Raw genomic sequence first — 16,319 nt, 5'->3', positions numbered from 1 at the left:
CCCCACCCTGCCCCCTTGGCGCTATACCACTGAATCCAGTCTCAGGGCAGGGCCTATGCCTGAAGGGGAGGGAACAGCTTTTATTTAATACAGATGGACTAAATGTACATATGTTAAGATTTTTATAGAAGAATGTGTGCATTTGTCAAGGAAAACATTCAATCAAATCTCTAAGCACGTTGTTAAAAAAAGAAAATATAATTTTTTTTTCAAAACCTGTTCTGTGTAGGCATATCCCTTTAAACCTGGCACTAGGACTATGGTTGAGAACAATACCATAAGTAGAAATGTTGGGATTTAAAAAAAAAATGAAATGTGGCTGGGCAAACATAAAAAGAGGGCATTTTATAAGCAAAAATGAAAACAAGGCTTCAAAGGTATAGGTAAGGAAAACAGGAGAAATTTGCCTGGAAAAGGAGTCTGAAGTAACAAATGTCAACAAAGGATACTTCTTTGTAATATGTAAAAGAATCGCTAGCTGATCAAGATTCCATAAAGCCTTAATCCAACACCCTAGAAAAGCAGGATATAAAATACTGGGTTGGAGAAAGCCATGTGCAGATTCCCTTAAGGACATTTCACAATTAATGTAAAAGCAAATCTTGACAACCGAAGAATCATTCAACAATGAGAACTCACAGCTCTGCTCAAACAACACATCTGCATGAGTCATGCATTCCCAAATACGTATGTCACATCTAGAATTCACTTTGAGGCCTATAACTGTAAAGCATGAGGTGTCCACTCACAGTTCAAAAAGAACTTGGTCCATGAAGGCATACTGCATAGTAAACTACAAATGCAATAACATTTATTCAGCAGAAGCATTCCTTTGATGAAGCGGGAGCTCCATCATAGCGAAAACTGCAATTCCTCTGTAATGCGCACGAATAGTTGATCCATATGTGAGACTCAGAAAGCTATGGATTTATGCAAAGTTAAACTGAAATATAGATGCTGCCACTTTGGCAAACAGTTCTATTGAGCGTTTTATTTCAATCTTCAGCGGATTTTAAAGGATTCACCAGTCTAATTTTGTCACACACAAATCTATGTGCCAAGGCACTACTGTGTAATTATGTACATTTGCAAAGCAATTAAATTTGCTAACACTGAACATTCAAAATGTGAACAAGTTATTATTGCAAATTTATGCAATTGCAGAATGAAGGAATGGTTGAAAAATAAGGAAATAAAGGCTATTCTCTTAGTATTCTCTGGCTCTGCTAAAACATATTTGGACCTCTTTTTAATGGCACCACATAGCAGATTACCTCAGAAGCTAAGGAAAACAATAGCTCTTACCCTTATTCTCACTGTCACTGTAGCAAGACCCGGAGGCATTGTTCCCCCCATGTCAAAGGCCTCCACTAAAAATGTGAACGTTGCATCTGTGCCAGCAAATGATTCAAAATCCAAGGACTTTAGAAGTGACAGTTCCCCAGTAAACTTGTTCAAGGAAAAAAATTGCCGTGCTTCTTGGGTTCTTATTCCAAAAGTAATATTTGACCCAAGGTCAACATCTTTAGCCTATAAGAAAATAAGAACAGAGGTTGGTCCATGCATGTTATTAGACACAAATATTACATGTTCAAATTATTATTTTTCTAATTTATCTGAGTAATATTTTTCAAATAGGATTTTTACAAGATGAGCAATAAACTGTTACACAAGTACACTCTTTCCCCCCAAGGTGTTGCAAAATGTGGAAACAATCAGGCCTACACAAAGAAATCATCAAATACATCGAGGAATCATCATTAGGATCAACTGAGCCTATCTTACACCATCCTTTTGGATATGTACTAACAGGCTTCTTACCACTTTCTGACCAATGTACCCAGTTATCCCTCTTATCCCCAGGGACCCAATTCTTCAATTTCTCCTTTGCCACTTGCAATCACTCCTTTAGCAGGCCAGGGTCCATGCATAATAGGGAAGGGTTCACTACATCAGGGCCTGGGCTCTCAAGAGACCTAATTCAGGTAGCAAGCTCATTACTATGATATAGCCTATTTAGGGCATTTCATCAATAAAATGAGTCTCAAGACTCATAAGACTCTGTGGACGGGATGGTGATGGTACAGGGCTCACAGAAATTATTCTTTGCATCTCCCTGGGAAAGGCAAGCAGGCATGCAGCAGTTCTCCATTGGAATTTATTGCAATTCTACTTTACACAGTTGTGTTCATATTTGGGGAAATTATGCTTTATGTTTTAAGTACTCTGCTGTCTGTCATTTTCATGGAAAGCCATGAAAACTGTGTCCGCATCTGTGCAGTTTTTGCACACAAAAATGTTCTCTTCAAGTTCAGTCAATTTATAAGCATCTTTGAACACAGACAGATCCGTGCATCATGATGCATATGCTTCCCCATAGGTACTCAGAAGTTCTTTGTCTTACAGTAAAGGTACATGAGACAAAGTAAGTTGCTGTATTAACTGTGCTATCCAAAGAACACTTTCCTTGGAATAAGTCCCACTGGATAGACCTGAACAGCACTGTGAGTAGATCTGCTTAGGACATCTCTCTAAGAAGTCTTTGCAGCGCACTAACCGCACGCTAAACTTTCCAAGTCCAGTGATGCTAACAGGCTTGGAAGGGTATAACCAGTGGTGGGATTCAGCAGGTTCGCACCACCTCGGCAGAACCGGTTGTTAAAATGGCGCTTGTAAACAACCAGTTGTTAAATTATTTGAATCCCACCGCCGGAACCGGTTGTTAAATTATTTGAATTCCAACACTGGGTATAACTCTGCTTAGGATTGTACTGCAAACCATTGTATGAATATTGTAAGAAAGAAGGTGGACTTCATTAGGTTCAAATAGATGCTCAGCTTAATAGGGAGTGATAATTTAGCAAGTTAATTTAAAAATACAATTTAAACAAATGAAGTGCTGGGTCAGGGAATTTCAGTATTAACCAGATTTTTAATATTGTTGTAGCCATTACTTATTTCTGCTTGATGTAGGTTACAGCTAATATAATTTCTAGGAATGCACATTCAGGAGTTTTAATGTATTCGTCCATAATAAGTAATGTTCACTTTTGTTTTCATTGATTGTTAACTGGATGGACCTTTTTGGCACATCAAAGTTATGAAAGAGCCCACCCTAACTGATCATATCCATGAAGCTTATGCCTCTCTTACCTCTAAACGTAGGAAGACTGTGCCCAGGGGCATGTTTTCAGGAATAGACACTGTATAGGATGCATTGGTAAAAACTGGACTATTGTCATCTATATCTAGGACTTTGATACCCAGAGTTAATGTTGTACGACGGGCATCTACAGCTCCATCTGTTGCTTCGACAATGAGTTCGTAGTAGTCCTTTTTCTCTCTGTTTAGCTTCACCGATGTATAAATACTGCCATTAGATGTGATGCGGAAAAGATGGTTAAAATTTGCCAAACTGTAGCGGACTTGACCATTGATTCCAGCATCAGGGTCTGTAGCCTAAAAGGGAGGGGGGAAAAACAATGATAGGTCACAGAGATCCTCCGCAGATGCCATTAAATTTACTGGGCAGATGCAACCTAGCAGAGAAGTGCCTTAAGCAGCTTTGGCTATAGTCTACATATATTTTCCTGGGAATAAGCACCACTGAATAACACGAGACTTACTTCTGATTAGACCTGCTTAGCATTGGTCCCTTGGACACTAATGCCTAAGAGGCTAAAAGGGAAGCAGCAATGTTTTCAGGTAGACTTAGGTGAATGTACATTAGGGACTGAAGGTAAAGGTAAACAATCCACCTGTACAGAAAGTAATTCAGTCATAAGACAGTAACTGTTGATGCAGTGGTCCATGATGGTTACTTACTCAAATTCCTGACTCTACTAAATTAGCTCTGGATTTTGAAGGACGAACTTCTCAGAAGATTGCATGTCCTTCTCTTCTGGCAGAGTTTAATATTTTATCTATTAAGCAAACATTTTCATCCTATTCAATCAGTCACTAGCTATCATATCCTCCTGACCCAATGTCAACACCACTCCATGAACCCCAACCCATGGACACAAATGAATCCCAACTTCATTGGACATAAACAAGGCTGTAGCCATGGTGGGATCACTGAGAACATTACCCTTCTTGAAGCACAGACTGGATCCACTTGAAATTTTTCAAGGAAAAAGGCTATTTAATTCATTATGAGACAACTTCAGTATAAAAGCTAGGCTTTAAAATAGGATACTTTGACAAATTTTGTCCCCTACTCCAACACTAGTATTCCAAGCTCAACCCACCAAACCTGTTTTGCTCAACCATTCAAGATACCTCTAGGTGGCGGTAAACCTATGGCACGGGTGCCAGAGGTGGCACTCAGAGCCCTCTCTGTGGGCACGCGCAAACAGAGTCACCCTCCCCGCCCCCACATCTAGATTGGCCTGGGCCGCTGGGCTCGATTATTAGCATTAAACCTAAGACCTAGTTTTGGGGAAGCAGTGTAGGTAACCCTGTTAAGCGCTGTTAAATCCCACTGATTTTCCTGCCAAGAACTAAAGCGCGATCCTTTACCTGGGAGTAAGCTCGGTTGCTGGCAATGGGGCTTGCTTCTAAGTAAACCCTCCTAGGGTCATGATTCACCAGTTGGAAGAGTTGCATAGTTGCTTCAAAGCAAAGCCACCAACTACCACCAAACTTACTCCTGAGTAACACACGCGTTGGAGCCAACATTTTTTTCTAAACTGAAACCTCAGCATTCAGGTTAAATTGCCATATTGGCACTTTGCAATAAATAAGTGGGTTTTGGGTTGCAATTTGGGCACTCGGTCTCGAAAAGGTTCGCTATCACTGCTCTAGGGTTCCAGATAGTTCTAAAAAAGCATTATCATACTTAAATGATCCTTTTTAAAAAGCTTACTATTACAATTGAGAATGGGAGGATGCTTAAAGGGGTAATTTCAGAGCAGAATATATTGATTTGGACTTTTTAATGATGCATTTTTTTCCCTAAAATAACCCATTCAAATTTACAGAAATTTCCAAAACAAATCAGGTTGAACAATATGATGTGAACAAGCAAGACATATAAAACAAATGCATGCTTAGCTTCAGTCCCCAAGCTGGTTGTCAGGCAAAGGACACGATGGAATGTGGTTGTTGTAAGTAGGTAAAAATCTTCTGTTTAACGATGTTCTGATTCATTACAGCTACTTCTTACAATTAATAGATACTAAAACACACAGGCACTTGTCTATATTCAATTTTCAATCATTTGTTTGAAGGCAAATCTGGAACTGTGGAAGCCCCACTTAGTAAGATAGGTTGACACGCCCGGAAGCTTCAGAATATCAAAAGGCCTCAGAATACCACCAACTAGACTGACATTGTTTAATTTGGTTTCTTTTCAGCACTTTAATCACATCAAAAAGGAGGGGCAACAGAGAAGGTTGAGGGCTAGGCAAGCATGCATTTTATGCTTGCACTGAGCTCCCGGCCACTCCCAAGCCGCTGATAGCAGCCAGATTCCAGAGCTGGCCTCCAACAGGCCAACAGAGTTGGCCTCACTATAATTAAACCATTTATCTTCATGGAAATCAATTAAAACTTAATTAAAATTGTTAATAAAAGCACAACCTTGTTCTCCTTTTGTACTACAACAACACGATCAGCATTAGTGGCTTTATTTCTCTCTGAAGGTTCACAGAGCTAGAGGGAAAGAAGTGAAAGGCTGTGGTCTTTGACTGTTATTTTGTGGCCTTGATTAACTAACCTGGTAGACACCAGTCCAGGACTGGCAGTCCCAGAAATGTTGGGTCTTCTAAGCTTTTTTCTACCTTGTTCTTTATAAGCATGGACTCCAGACATTTTTGTTTTCAAAAAGACAGTGTTAAAAAAGATCAAACTATAATGGGGGGATGGGATTTACTCAGGTGGCAGCAGCATACAATATATTCACAGTTTTAATCCATGCCAGATGTGCAAGTAAAACCGATGCACATTCTCAGATAGTTTTGCTTTGAACAAGGGCAACTTGAAAGCAATTAAACAGCTGCTAACAGGATTACAACCCCCATTAAGACAATAGTCAATTTAAAAAGATTTATCACTATCTAAAATTAAACTGCCAAATTAAGTTGTGTAAACATGCATTTTGCAATTCATCATGGAAGGAAAAATGTCTTCTAACTGTTGATAGAAATAAAAAGACATATTAGAAATCTGGATCCCCAAAAGTTTGTACCAAAATGTCTGTAGAGAAAATGAAGACTTTTAAGAACCTTCTGCATGTCAGAATTCATCAAAGTTGTATTACATAAACTGAATTGACTAAACATTACAAAGAAAGGGACAAAAACATTTTTGAAACACTTTATATAAGAAGTTTTTTGTTTCCTACACAATGACAACTTAAGTGGATCAAACTTTAATCAGGAAGAAATAAACAGACCACTCCCGTCACTAAAAGGTAAAGAATAAAGCCAAGGTTGATGGTTCAAGTTTTAACAGCATAGAGTTCCACAAGGATATAAAACTGTCTGCATGTGTTCCTCCAGTACAGTAGATCAGGAACGTTTTCCTCTCCTCACATTAAAGGGAGGGCAGCAAGAAGCTGTTGCAAGGTTTTGACCATTGTTTACTGTTCCAGAAAGGTCCAATTGTGACTTTAATTTATGCACTTTATTACACAAGAAGAGAAAATTCACCACAGAAATGCTCATCTCTTTTTACATTGTTTTACATTGTTTCCAACAGTGATCATCTAGAAAATCACTAGGATGCATGAAGACAATTATCTTTTCTTAGTTGTCCCTCCATTTGGTACTTGTTTTGAACATGGAACCTTACTTTAGTAGCGATCATTAACAATTGATGGACCATTCCTACAAAATGAGGAGAGCAATCCGAGAGCAGGTCTGCTCAGAAGCAAGTCATATTTTATGCCCAAGAAAATGGTATTAGGATTGTAATCTGTACTGCAAGGGCCAGCCCTTTTATAGCCATAAATTAATTACAGTTTTCTATGCCACAAACTATGGCAAAGGCCAGAAGCTTGGACCACAGATTTGGGAGCACATACCTAGGTGTAAAATAAACATGGACCAAATAATCATAGATATATGCATATGTGAGTATTTCTTTTTTAAAAATATGGAGGTGGTATCCTAGTTCTTCTCCTGCTATCAGTTCTGATTTTTAAAATAAGATACATACCTAATTCTACACAAACACCCTCATATATATTGGGCTAGGCTATGTACATTTGTAATTCCTATCACTATCAAGAATAAAAAGCACCAACTGATCTATGTAGACTATTAACAGTGTTCTAATTTTTCAGCCCTAAAATATTCTGTTCCAACATATTCCAAATTCCTGTACAAGAAAAGCCAAGTGCTACAATTTGAATACAAGCTGTAGTTTGGCAAATAGTTGCACATCTCTTTGTTGTGAAAGCAGCCATACAGTTCAGCTAATATCTGTGTACGGAATTATCACATGGAGGAGTGAGATAAATACTGCTATATTTGCCTTGGACTTATCTGGAAGTGGTTTTGTTGATATTGGACACTAAATCAATGTATTGTCTTAAAGTGAAGCTTTGCTTGAATAGGAATTCGGGTTCTTAAAAAATCCTATGAATAAGCAATCCTTTGCTCAATTGCTACATTTTGCTAGTGACTGTTACAAAGGAACAATGAGATGGTGCATATTTTGGGACAGTACTCTCCCTGGGTTGGATCCAAAGTGTTCATTCACTCACGGATCCAAAGTACTCATTCACTTATGAAAGGTTGTCTTTGATAACTGGTGTGCTCCTTCCAAGAATGGATGGATAACCTTTCTTAAACTCAGTCAAAATGGTAACAAACAAGTTCTTTTAAATTGTCTGCAACATCTTCTGATGTGTCTATCTGCTGTGCACAGGAAGGTGTGCACTTTTTTGTATTTTGGGGGGTTCACGTTAATAGACATTTACATTTTTGAAAAATCTAAAAGAAGTGACTCTCCATACTGGCCTTTTTCACATATTCATTTTTTTTGGGGGGGGGGGTGATCCTATTAAACCCAAACTTGGAAAAACTCCAGCAGCCTTTGAACTCCATGAAGGTCCTGGAGGCAGCAGGCAGCAGTGAACTGAATACTGGGCTTTGTGCTGCCACCAAGACCCATATGAACTTTGGAGATGGCAGCTTCAGAGACAGCAGCACTGAGCTGAACACTGGGCTTAGCTTGACTGAGCTCAGCATTCAGCTCTGCACCACTGTGACCCATGTGGAGTTCAGAGGGAGTGGCAGAGGAGAGCTGCATGCTGGGCTCAGTCAAGCTAAGCCCAGTGTTCAACTCAGTGCTGCCTGCTGCCTCTGAGACTCAGCCAGCAGGTAAGTGAGGAGAAGAGGGAGAGAAAGAAGGGATTCCCTTCCAGATTTTTTTTAAAAAAATGACAACAGAGGGTGTTTTCCCACTTAACTTAAGCCGCGCGCTACTCTCCTCAAGTAGCGCGGGGTCCCCCAGCACTCACCACTACAGGGGTGGCGACAACGGAGCCGCCCCGACACTGCCGCTGTCGTGCCCCATCAGCACCCGTCATTCCTGGCACCTTTTGAAATGGCGCCTTTTGATGACCCCGCACAGAAATGGCGCGTGCTGGGAGTTGCGTGCAGCAACCTTTGGACGAAGGTAAGTGGGGAAATGCCCAGAGCCAAAGTGGCCTGAATAGTGCTGAAAAACATTCTACATTAATTAATATCAATTTTTCTGCTTCCTCAAACCATACCCACTTTTTTGGGTGATAAGCCCCTCAAATTTTGATAAAGTATTTAGTGGCACTTGATTTGAGTTTGCCCAATGCATGCCCCTAGTATACAAAACATAGTAAAAAGTGAATGACAACAAAACACACAAAAATACAACACCTCTTGTGTAAAAAAAAGTAATTTACAGCTTTAAGAATTTGACCTTCATAGCACTTATTTGAGTTTTGGAATCCATACTTAACATGTGACCAAAGTTTTTATCACGGATCTCTCTAAATAGCATGTCACCTATAATGTGTGAGGTAATCCAATGAGTCCTTGCATAGGAGCTGCTGATCCCGTATAATAACCTTCAGTTCTCTTCCTTATAGTCTGCATCTTTTCTGCTCACTTCATTTAAAAACAAAAGCTGGAGTTAGTGACCTCACTGTAAATATATATGTTTTGACTAGGAAGCTAATAAAACAACATTCTGCTATTACACTTACAGATTAAAATGCACAGTGCAAATATATTTGCAGGCACTGACACATTAAGAACTAACTATAAGATTAAGATTTAAATATGATGCCCTCAAATTCCATTATAAAGAAAATATATGGGGCTTAGATCCAAGAAGCTTCATGACGAAGAAAGCTGTGCTCTCACTGTGTCAATTATGTGGCAATAGCCACATTTACTATGCTGATTTTAAAGCACAAAAATGGTAACAGGCCATGGTATTGTGAAAAGTACCATAGAGAGGGTAAGGTCAATGGGGAAATACGTGCATAGTATCCTTATTATATTCCCTGGTGTGTAGTACTTATTTCTTAAATTGTGGATTTCCATTAAAGAAATTCCTTTGTCATCAGGAATACTCCACGAATCCAGCATTTATCCAGAATCTTTTTCAATTAACCTTTGTTTTAGAGTCATTCATACAGTATTGTAGATTTTTACCCTTTGGTAATGTAGAATTAAATATTTGATGAAGCCATCCAGTGGGTGGGAAAACACTGGAATTAGATCATCATTTAACCTTGGGATATAAAATAACAACTGCAGTGGTCAGCACATGTTTAGAAAGGAAGCTTTTTGGGGGAGTAAGATATAGGTCTTCTATTAGAAAGGGAAGTATGCTACAGGGGAGAATAAGCAGAGGGGGAAAAGTAAAAAGAACACCATAGTCTGATTAGAAAAACAACAACCCAGGTTTGATAAAATAAATTAAAACGCCTAAAATAGCACAGATAAATCTTCCTAATCCTACTATGGAAAATCTCTCAAATTCTAATATGGCTTTCTATTGACACATTCTATATCCATAAATATAAGAAGATTTTGCAGATTTGTATTGTCTAAAATAATTGAATGCTTCTTTTATAAAATGGTATGGTTTCTTACAGCACACTCCTCTGGGGGGAGGGTTGAATTGAGTTGTGTAACCAGTGTGGGGCTGCACTGATGTATTTTCCCCCTCCGCCAGCATAAGGGACACCCTGCCAACAGAGGAGGCAAAGGCATAGATGGCTGGCCATCCCTCAGCTCTGCAACAGTGAAACATGGAAGTTGGGGTCACTGCAAAGTTATGCTTGCTTCCAATTGGATGCTGGCACAGGGGTGTCATGTTGGAACATTCCCATGTGTGGAGCCAATGTTGTTTGGCTTCACCCTGAATTTTGAAGTCAGATATGCCATGATCCGAGGCTCACACTTATGCGACTTTTTTAGGTGAAGTAAGTCCATCCAATCCTACGGAGGGCTTTCCGATAGTGGTTTTTTTTCCCCTGTCTCCCCACATCACTGGAAAACCCTCTGGAGGCAGCAAGGTGGCATAGAAGCTTTATTACTGAAGATTAAATTGGAGAATATACATGGCAAATAGCCATCATAGTTAGGAGATATAGATCTAAGGAAATAAAATGAAACTTATGTCTAGCGAAGTTATATTTCAAGACAGTTAATTTAAATGGAACAAACAAATCCCTATCACACTGTACTACCCCATTACAAAGGATGAGGAGGCTTCATCTGTCACATCTGGCCAAAGTGTTTGAATCCATAAAAAAGGAATATTCCACCTTTAAAACTTCTCCCTACTTAGGCAACCCTCCCCATCAAAGGAGGTTGAATTTGATTCCCAATTCTTTGTTTGACTGTAGTGCCCAGTTCCTTATTTAAATTGCCTAGTTCTAGATTTGGAACATTTAAATGTTCTGCACCCCAAAAATAAAGTTTGGACCACCACATATCATGCACCTCTACATTCAGGGGATTTTGCCCTCCAAGAGGATGCATGCTAGTTCCCGTGCCAGTCACTTGAAAGTGGGGTACCCAGGACAAATGAACATATAGACCCTGGGGCCCAGCTGCACCCCAAATAATCTTTGGACCACTCTTCGCACTCCAGAGATAATCTCCTGAAAAATGACATATAGTGGTTCCAGGTCCAGCTGGAACAAGAATTGGGCTTTGGACCAGGAAGCAGCATATATGTCCTTGGAAGGCAGAATCATCTGAATGTGAAGGTGTATGATACATGGTGGTCCAATCCCTATTTTGCGGTGCAGAGCTTCTGAATTGTCCAAATCAGGATTCAGGAACTAGGAAATGTGAATAAGGAACTGGGGATGAGAAACAAACTGGGAACTAGCTTCAGTCTCATCCCCCTCAATCCAGAGTTAGGAATCCTGTCACTAGTGGGATATACTTTAGTCCTACTAAAGAGTAGGCACATAGCCCACAGCTCTCTTCCCCATCAGGATTCTTATGATTCATATTCATCAGTTCCTCTGGCAAGTTTTCCAGCTCAAACAAAATTCCTGTCTCCTCTGACTCTCCCACTCTTGGGTGAATAAACATTTTCATTCATTTAGCCTTTATTTGGCATAAACAGTATAAAAAGTATAAAATCACATCTAAATCGCATCAAAATACAAACTTGCAACATATAACAAATTAAGTTGATTCATATATACTGTTGCTTGTGGGATATTTCCAGCAGAAAGTTCGCAGCCATTTCACAGAATGTAGCATCAGAATTATTTAATAAGAACAATAGTCTGCTTAGTTCATCCAGCTCGCTAGGTATCATAGAAAGCAACCTGGAGTATTTGACTCTAATACTTGCCGATTTAGGACAACGGAATAATTGGTGAGTTAATGTTTCTAATTGATTTGCACCACATGAACACACCCTTTTGCACATTTCTAGGTTGTTATATCTACCTCGTAGTATGGCAGAAGGGAAATAATAACAATGAATAAACAATTGCCATGACTTTAGGGTCCCCAACCACAATAAGTACATTCTATGTACAATTAACTAACTTATATTGTGGTCTTCAAAAACAGGGTTTCACGCCTGTTAATTTACAAATGTTGCAATTATCTTATGTTTGTGCAGACAAATGATCCATGCTCCACTAACATCCAAGTTCGAGTATTGGAATGTGCTCTATTTTGGATTGCCTTTGAAGGGAGTCCAGAGAATTCATATAGTCCAAAGTGCAATAGCTAGGCTATTGTAAGGGACAGAAAATGAAGGGTTATCACTGTGGTGCTGAAGCCCTGCACCATCTTCCTACTTTTTTCGGGATACAATTCAAAATGCTGGTTCCTTTAAAGTCCCACATGGTACCTGAAAGACCAGCTTGCCTTTTCCCTTATTTTCCAATCCAGTTAATAGGGAAGGAACTGTGGCTCAGCGGTAGAACTTCTTGTTGGCCTTCAGCAAGTCTTCAGTTCAGTCTCTGGCATCTCCAGCTAAATGGATTTGATGGTATGTGATGTAAAATGCCTGAGCCCCCAAAAATGATGCTGTCAATTAGAGTAGACAATAATGACCTTGATGGACCCAGTGGTTTGATTCAGCATAAGGCAGCTTCACATTTTTAAGATATTTCTCTGAAGCCCTGTTCTCTGTGCCCTTTGCCATCAGAGGTGAAGCCAATGGACACTAGAAGCAGCGCTTCAACAGTGGCTTATGGGATGCCCTTTCCCTTGAAGTTTGCCTGGCACCTATGCTATTCTCTTAGGCTCCAGGCAAAAACCTTTCTCTTAATCCAGGCTTAACTTTCAGTAATAAATGTTTTATGTTTTTATCATGTTCTGTTTTTAAGTTGTGTCAGGCAGGTTCCACTGGATAGGCAGTACAAACATTTTCTAAGCAAATAAACAAAGTGATCTCCCTTTAAAGCCTTTGAGTCCACTGAGTATAGTTTTTGGTCCCAGTAATAGATCCCACTGAACTGCAGATACCACTGTCTCTGTTAGTTAAGCCTGTCCAGTTTGGAAATTGCAAACAAAGCCTAAGAGGCCTACCTGGTTGCCATAAAAAAATTCACTCAAGGAAATAATAAACAACAATTTGCTGTAGAGATTTAAAAGATATCTTTTGAAGGGCTTATCGAATCATGATGAAGCAAGTCCAATAAACAGGATGTGAAAGATAGTCAGTATGCATTCATCATTGGTATATGATAAAAGAATGGAATGGGATCTCCCCTCATCACAAAGATTGCCCAAATGAGGTTGCAGGATGGATATAGCACCTGTATGGTGGGTGGGTGGTTCATAACCCCCAAGATTCCCATCCTACAGGTTAAACTCATGTCAGGGACCCTAATGGGAGGAGGAGATGATGCTCTGGATTAAAGATGTTTCTAAGCTACAGAAACACAGATCAGTTATTTATACATTAAAAACACAAACATGCAAACAACTCATATAATTTATGTACCAAGTGAAAGAAACAGACACACTATAAAAAAATTTTTATCACCATAAACACAGGATGGCCCATTAGCTCTTCAAGGCTAAGCCATAAATGAATTATACAAGCTAGCGTATATGAGTAGGAATAATTTGATAATTATTTGACTCACACTGCACTCTTTTGCATCTTCCCACTAGTACTTCTATCCATATAGCATTTATTTATATCACACACACAATATTTTCACACACAGAAATGATCATTTCTGATACACAGATTCTTAGAGCCCAGTAAAGAGGGGGGTGAATCCCCCCACTGGATGTGGCGTGAACTCACACCTATGGAGGGTGCCCACCCTATTAGCAGTGAGGGCACCCACCAGATCAGGGACATCCCCACCAGCAGTGAGGGCACCAATGTCTCGGGGGGAGGGGGCTGCAGAGCTCTGAGAAGCCCAATCTAGAAGTGTGGGCAACCGCAGCACCCATCTGGTGTGGAATTCCGTACGGACAGGGAGAAGGCTTTCCAGGGGTGGAGTCAACAGCAGGTGGCTTCCACTGGACTTTCAGCCTCTGGACACCACCACAGCCGGCCCCAAACTTGTGCCACAATTTTCATGGCACAAGGTCCTTTTTCCTACAGGGTTTCATGGAGACAGGAGGATTTTGTGGTTTTCTTCCTGCCTGTGGCACAGGAGAACCTGATAGGAGAAGGAGTGGCTTCTTCCCTGTCCCTGTCTGGATTGGCCTATTAAGCTTTGATTAAATATATAAGATTGAATATTCAGAAATCTCAAAAACAAACAAACCATTCATTCAACAGTATGTATGCATGGCATATTCCTAGATTCCAAATTAGTTTGTGCTGCAGGAAGAAAGGTTTCCAGAAGTTGCTTGAACTGATACCTCATAAAGGGTGCATGGAAACGTTGTAGACTAACTACAGCCAAGTTTGTAGCTCTAACTGGGAAGAAAGGTGGGATATAAACCTTGCAAATAAATAGTACAATTGAGAGCTCATAAGGAAATTGGGAATGGGGTCACATATCCTCCTGCTTTTGCTTCCTTCCCTTTCCCCCATTCTATTTTCTCACTTTTTTCTCTCTTTCCGTCTTTTTAGTTCTCCATCCCCCAATGCTTGTGTTTCTCTTGTTATTGGTTCCCTTAACCCCTATTGTCATTCTTTTCTTCCACAAGATCTCCCCCCCCCTCTCTCACACAGCATTTTTTCTGTGTCCCTCTGGTCTCTCTCACACAAACATACCTACACAAACACTATCTTTAATTTCCCTCTCTTCTCCATTCCTCTCTCCTTTGCCCCCACATGCACACACATACATAAGCTGTCCTCAGCTTCTCTTTCTTTCTCAGTCCCTCACACTCACACTTGTCAATTTTGCTCATATCCTCCCAGTCTTAAAAACACTCATTACTTTCTCTTTTTCTCCCGCCCACCCCAGTTTTCTACTCACTGGTTCCCGATGTTCCTGCTTCTGCAGCTCAGCATGGCCGGTTGAGGGGGGGGAGGGGGATGCTCAAACTCAATCAAAGGAAGAAGAGAAGAGTCAAATATGTCTGCATAATACTATGCATTATCAAACAAGAAGCATTAGCCAGAATGGGGAAAATTGAATGAAATACTGACTCAGGAGGAGCAGAAGGCATCAATCAATAACTTGGTTGCAGGGAAACTTTAAGACATTCAGTTGGAAATGGCAACAAAACAAGCAATAATCCCTTCTGTACTAACATGTCTTATTTCCACAACTTACGATGAGGAACTGAGTGATTCCTCCCCAATGCGCCAGTTGTAAATATTATGCCTGATCTTACAAATCAATGCAGATACAACTTTTTGAACAAATAGTTGAATGTTTTACATACTAGAATAGCTGGAAGAAAAGTAGTTCACAGTGGTTGAACTTCACTGTCAGCTGCACACATTTAAACTCTTGAATCTTTCTGCTTCACAGTGGTTCTCTTTCTTTACAAATAGAAAGATATTGCTCTCAAAATTGACTTTGGGCAATCCCAACAAAAAATTAAAAGAACAGTGGGGAATCTGGTACAACTCCAATTGTCACAGTTGAGTCAGTACTGTGCCAAGTTAAAAGGATTCCAAATGCAACCAACAACACTTTGAGAGTTGTCCTTTTTAGTTTGGATCGTTTAATCTTCTTTGCATTTCCCACGCCCAGCAGGAGGCTTTCCAAAGAACTGCCTACAAGGACTCCAGCTGAGAGTTCTTTTGCTTCATAGGATATTATCACTTGTTACTAGTTCCTATTGTGCAATCTATTGCTACAGCCTGATATTTCTTAGGCACTGATTGTAGTTAGGGTGAACCTATATCTGCATGAAATATTCCTGCTTTGTTTCCAGCATTGCTGTCCAAAAGCATGTTCAAGTAAGGGCATTTTTACATTCAAGTGGAAGAGATCTGTTTACATTTTCCCAATAATGTCTTTATTTTGTATTGGTGGTGAGGGGCGTAGAAAGCCTTTGAATGATCATGTTACTACAACAGCTACAAAAGAGATTTTCAGCCCCATCTAAAGGAGGGGGGGGGGAATCTGCCCAAAGGAGCCATACGTGGCTGCTCCAGTGTATTTGTCCTACCTGGGTCACTTACCCCAGTGGAGGGGTGAAACCACTGGCATGTGGCTGCTCCCATTCTTTCCAGTGGTGGAATGCGGCACAGGACATTGTGGCAGTGTCCCTCCACTGCTGCTGGCACACTGGGGGAGGTCTGGGGGCATGGCTGGGGGAGGAGCTGATTTTAGCCAGCTCCCTCTTGGCCTTACGCTGGTAGCGGTTGGTTTAGACCAGGGGTAGGGAACCTGCGGCTCTCCAGATAAAATTCAGGTCCAGCTATTCCTTATCAGCTTCTACCAGCAATGGGCCAATTGGCCATAA

General features: G+C 40.3%; 1 protein-coding gene across 5 annotated transcripts in view; it reads right to left on the bottom strand.

Moving 5' to 3' along the window:
- Positions 1 to 16,319, bottom strand: part of PCDH15 (protocadherin related 15) — a 904,280-nt gene that overhangs the window by 175,611 nt on the left and 712,350 nt on the right. For all 5 annotated transcript variants that reach the window (XR_007245346.1, XM_048507034.1, XM_048507035.1 and 2 more), the window contains 2 exons: positions 3,154 to 3,459; positions 1,306 to 1,530 (listed from right to left, as the gene is read on the bottom strand). Coding sequence is in view for 4 of the 5 variants with exons in the window: in XM_048507034.1 (XP_048362991.1) it covers positions 1,306 to 1,530; positions 3,154 to 3,459 (531 nt within the window). In the remaining variant the exon portion in view is untranslated. The remainder of the gene's footprint in view (positions 1 to 1,305; positions 1,531 to 3,153; positions 3,460 to 16,319) is intronic.

Source organism: Sphaerodactylus townsendi, linkage group LG08 (assembly GCF_021028975.2).
Source record: "Sphaerodactylus townsendi isolate TG3544 linkage group LG08, MPM_Stown_v2.3, whole genome shotgun sequence".
Taxonomy (NCBI): Eukaryota; Metazoa; Chordata; class Lepidosauria; order Squamata; family Sphaerodactylidae; genus Sphaerodactylus; species Sphaerodactylus townsendi.
The sequence above is the reverse complement of the archived record's forward strand: the minus strand, read 5'-3'. Positions and strand labels throughout refer to the sequence as shown.